We start from the raw sequence: 5,304 nt of genomic DNA on the forward strand, positions 1-5,304 counted from the left end.
ATACCTTATATATTATATATATATATGTGTGTGTGTGTGCGCGCGCGCTCGCGTGTGTGCTCGGTAGATTGGTTTTGGTTTTGGGCTGTTTGGAAATCTGGTGGTTGCCTTTAGGTTGTTATAGAGGGTGACTGCCTAGAGGTGTGGTTTGGGTTCAATCAGCTTGTGTGTTTAAAAGTTGGGTCAGATTTTAGTTGATATTTGGGTTGGTTGTTGTGGGTTGATTCAGATAGATGTGGGCTAGTATGTTTTGGGAGTATTGGGTTGACTTTATCAATTTGGTAGTTTAAGATTTTCATTATATGCTCAGCTTTTAGTGATTAAAAAATATACTAATGTTGATATTATTGTTGCAGAATGACATACGCAAGAATCCTTCATTCCGTATAAAAATTGATAGTTATTTTATAGGTATATATATGGTGTTTGAAATTATAAATGACACATGGATTGTGTTCTATCTATTTTGATTTTCATAATTTCTTTGCAATGTTTATTAAGTTTTCATTATTTCTTTGCTATCTCCGCCTTTTCTCTGCTCTGCTTAAGGCTTTATATTTAAAGAAAGATCTAGAAATTGGGTATTTGTGTTCTGATCTATTCCCCCTCATAATGTGTATTGATCAGGTGCAAGCTTGGATTTGAGAAACCTATATCTCTATTGTAACAAATTGGAACTCGATCGGTGCCATGTACAATGGTGAACACCGACGTTGTAGATTTTGACTTTGCTAGCATTTTATCTGGATTGTGTTTTTGTTATAAAAGAACTTTTTTCAAATTTTTAGTTGTAATAACTTTCACATATGGCTCCAATTTTGAGACTGGATTGTATTTTTGTCATAAAAGAACTTTTTCCAAGTTTTTAGTTATAATAACTTTCACATATGGCTTAAATTTTGAAACTCAAATGGAATGTCTGATTAAACTACAACGCTATACTGTCTAAATTCTTGTCATTGCTATTCCTAGAGTGCTTAATGTTACGCACTTCTCTTTTTTTTTTTTTTTTTTTTTTTGCGATTGTAAAAGGATTGTCGTCAATAACATGTTAGCATCTTTCTTTGTTTTTTACGATGGCAAAATAATCGTTGTTTTGCTGTTGCAAAATGTACTTGTCATCCCTACATTCGTGACTCCCATTTTCCATCTCATAGGCCATCGCAAAAGGTCTTTTGCGACTGTAATTTTATTATTTGTGACAACTTATAATGGTCGCAAAAAGTATTTTTTTTAGTAATGAGGCACAACACCTGCTCCAATTGCTACAAAATAATACAGATTTATAAAAAAGAGTTTGGGACTTTAGTTATTAATATTTTTATAGTTTACTACTTATCTTTTTTTTATTTATTTATAAATATACTGAATCATATATCAAATAACATTTCAACTTAAAAATTTCAGCACCTAATTTTGGATAAATTATACTTTATCTCATTTATATTTGACCTTTCATGTGGCAAGGTTTTTTTTTAATTTACTTCAAAAACTAATTTTGATTCAAAATTAGACAAAAAATACCACATAAACAACCACACAAAGTGGGGGGGGGGGGGGATTTTTTAAGTACCAAAGTAAAAAAATAGTTAAACATAAAAGGGGCAAACTGTAATTTAGCCTTTAATTTTGAAACTTTATTTTTCAACTTTGTATTTATTTTATTTTATTTTTTTATTTTTATTTTTTGTGAATTTTATCAGATAACAACAGTTTAGTCAAGTACTGAAATTAAAAGAAAGCCACATGGGCCCACTTTCGTAGAAGGACACTAGGTCAACCAATTCCAATACCCACCATCCATCATCACCGATCACAAAATACTCAAATAACTGCAAGTAAACAAAGAAAGAAAGAAAGAAATGGTGATGGTGTCTGTGATGAAGCAGATGGACAGGGTTCTGATAGTGTTCTCTATTACGTTTGCAGTGATTGCACCCTTTGATGTAGGCCTATTGTTCCTCACTCCTAATCTGGACCCCAACAACAACAATAACTTGCTGGTTCATCACCTCAAGCCTTTGTACGAATTCAAGTTCGGGGATTACTTGGTCACAAACAAGCCAGCTTTCTTTGTGGCTCTGGTGTGGTTGGAACTAGTGTTCCTCTGGCCTCTACAGCTTCTCAATCTCTATGGAATTATTCTCTCTCCCCACCCTTCTTGGCTCGGTCTCACTTTCTTGCTCTTTGGTGCCTCCTATTGCACAGCTATGGTATTTTTCTCTCTTTTTTTTCCCAACTTTATTTTTATTTTTTACTTTTTTGAGTAAATTACTGGCTTGTTTAGTTTGTTTCTCATAATTTTTTTCATTGTTTTTTTTTTGAAAAAATAAAAATTAATTTGATAAAAATAAATATGAAAAAAGATATTTTTAAAATTTTAAAATTATTTATGGCCTTACAAAAGACAAAATTATATAAAAATAAATGTTTTTCATTTTTAAATTCTTTCACTAAATTAGTTTTAAATTTTTTTAGAAAAAATTGAAATAAGTTTATGAAAACTAAACCAAACATAGTTGCATTAAAGATCACAAATATGTGGCATAGTGCACACCCCTTTTTGAAGTGTGTATTGTAAAATTTTTCAAAGTTAAAATATAATAGTTAAAATGAAATTTAAAAGGTGAAATACATGAATTTGTTCTATAATGTTTTTAAAATGTGTTCATATAGCCCTAATGAGCAATTTTCATCCAAATTTTTTGGCTCATGATAAGAGAATCGTGTTGAAACATATGTTAAAGTTAGAGAACTCAATTATTGTAATTAGAAAATAAATATGAAAAATAAAGTGAAAGTTTGACAATAAAAATTGTAATTTACCATTATTGCTCATGTTTTTTTGGTAAATTATAAATATATTCTCTGAAGTTTACTAAAAATATGGATTACTTCCTGTGATTTTAAAAACTACAAATATCTAATTGTTAGGATTTTTTATTTAATAAAATTAATGCAAAAAATTTAATTTGTAACTATTCTCCAATATAACAATAAAATTATTTGAATTATTAACTGAAATATATTTCTGACATCATTAATATAGTTAATTGACTAAACAATTTATTAACAAAAGTGATTAGGGCTATATCGTATGACCTTTAACCATTAATGTAGCTCATCCCTTAACTATTATTGTAGTTGTGACCATTTAAAATTTGAAGGGGCATGATATAATTTTTAGACCTATACGAGGTAAGTGTTTGGGTGTCTAAAGTGCATACCATATGTATTTTCGTAAGTTCTCACGAACATACATAAGTTTTTTTACAAAATCGCATAAGTTCTCATGAATATACGTAAACTGTGATTTTTTAGATTTTTATGAGTTAACTTACGTATGTTTGTGAAAACTTATATAATTTTATGAGATAATTTACGTATATTTGTGAGAATTTATACAAATACATATGATATGTACTTATATACTTAAGAATTACCCTTTAAGCAAACGTGAGGAGGTGTGTATATATGTAATTTATTTATTTATTTTGGGTCTTTTCTTTTTCTAAAGACCATGTTCTGCTCAGTCTAGAATGGTAATTTAAAAATCATGAATTTAAAAAAAGATACTTCACAATTAAAAAAGACTTGTCAGCTTACAAAGAGATCTGTTGGCTCCACAATGGTTTATATATACGAGATCCAGTTACAATTTTATCTAGATAGGTAGCATCTTTTCAAGTCTGATTTTGAAAATTTAAGCTTGTATTTGAAAAGAAAAAACAAACTCAAATTAATATGCATATTAAAAACAAAAATGAATAAAATATGAGCAAAAAATAAAAGAATATTAATAATAAATTTTAGGAGAAATTATAAAAGAATTTCAGGGTTTGTCCTTTATAATAAAATAGATTTTGAATTTTGAATTTTATCAATTTAATTCTTCATCTTTGGATTCATGTCTCGTCACAATTATAATGCTTATGAATTTACCAGCAAATTTTCTTACTTTCAGGTAGTTATTGATATAGACTCTCCTTTGTGTCAAGTAGTGAAAAAATGGAGTAAAAAACCTGTGTGTGTATCCGTAACTCTTTTTTGTGTGTTTCACATAGTGAAATTGGATAAAATTGATGGAATTTTGAATGTTTGGTATTTGACAGTTTTGGTTCCAACCATAGTGTTCAGTCCTTGTAATGAACATTAGAGAAGCATTCCAACTCTTATTATTAGATCATCCAAATCTGAAATCAAATCTAACAAAATGCATTTTCATCCTCTAATTATGAGTGTTGGGTTGGAAATGCCCTAATTAAGTTGACTCCTTGCCGACTATGTTTTTCTTCTTCTTCATTTTTTTTGGGTGGTTGAACACTGTACATCAGTTTTCTTTCCTCATTCCTTATGTATTATTTTTCTTGCCAAGCAAAAATAAATAAATAAATGTAGAGTGCTTCTTGCTTATTATAGTTACTATGGATGTTTCAGTATGCAATATTAGCAGAAGTGATGTCGCATACAGTGTCGGACACACTAATAATGCTCTACCTCCTCTTCATTGGTTGCGGTGTTTTATCCATTCTGCGTGGCCTGCTAACAGACTACTCTTCTGCTGCTGGTAAGACTACAAAAACCAATACGAAACATGAATCAAGTGGAAGCGGTAAAAAGAGGGCTTGAAGAATTCCATAAAAACTTTCATCAACATATATTCAATTAAGTTGAGAAACTAGCATTATACGCATTGAAAAATGAAGTCAATTTTCTACTGATGGCGGGCTGCTATATATCATTGAATAAATATCACCAGGTTTTTTGTTTTTTTTTTCTTCACTATTTGCGTGAATACACGCTATAAACGTCTTGTGTAGATGTAAAACTTGAATTATTTTACACCATATTTGTGATTTTATTTTGGAGTTAAAAAAATAGTGATGTTTATCTGGTGACAAAAACTTTAAGCTTTCCTCTTGTTTATGAATTATGATGGCATTATAAAAGCTTCCAATGCCTTGATTTAGGTCTGCTTTTGAGGATTATGAAACTGTTGCTTTTTAATCACTCTAAAAATTTCCATAATATAGATCTCATGATTTATATGTGATAAGGTTCTGCCTCCCGGGTGGATGGGTCGGACTGGCCCAGGCTCTTCAGACTCTGGCTCAGGGTGATGACTCCGTCAAATGACCTGCATGCAAGCCCAGAGGGGAACGGGGTAGTCCCCCAGTGAACCCTCCGGTGTGAGAATTAGTAGAGGAAGGAGTAGGAGAAAAACCGTGTAGAGAGGGATTGAGAGAGAGAGATAGCTTAACCTTATTCTCGTCCTCCTATCCTTGCTTATATTCTTTGGTTATC

At 30.7% G+C, this 5,304-nt stretch overlaps 1 protein-coding gene across 1 annotated transcript; it reads left to right on the forward strand.

Annotated features, from left to right (window-relative positions):
- The first annotated feature begins 1,748 nt into the window (after positions 1–1,748).
- Positions 1,749–4,904, forward strand: LOC114294570 (uncharacterized). Its single transcript, XM_028238686.2, has 2 exons — positions 1,749–2,213; positions 4,438–4,904. Exons 1-2 carry the CDS (start codon positions 1,863–1,865, stop codon positions 4,627–4,629), a joined length of 543 nt encoding a protein of 180 aa, XP_028094487.2. The 5' UTR covers positions 1,749–1,862; the 3' UTR covers positions 4,630–4,904.
- Positions 4,905–5,304: the final 400 nt, after the last annotated feature.

Source organism: Camellia sinensis, chromosome 3 (genome assembly GCF_055761805.1).
Source record: "Camellia sinensis isolate YWXY chromosome 3, ASM5576180v1, whole genome shotgun sequence".
Lineage (NCBI taxonomy): Eukaryota > Viridiplantae > Streptophyta > Magnoliopsida > Ericales > Theaceae > Camellia > Camellia sinensis.

Bases quoted from the DNA above. Each gene is read 5' to 3' on its own strand.
- LOC114294570 (XM_028238686.2), top strand. From the start codon at position 1,863: ATGGTGATGGTGTCTGTGATGAAGCAGATGGACAGGGTTCTGATAGTG. The intron at 2,214-4,437 runs GTATTTTTCTCT...TGGATGTTTCAG, and splicing joins CCTCCTATTGCACAGCTATG to TATGCAATATTAGCAGAAGT.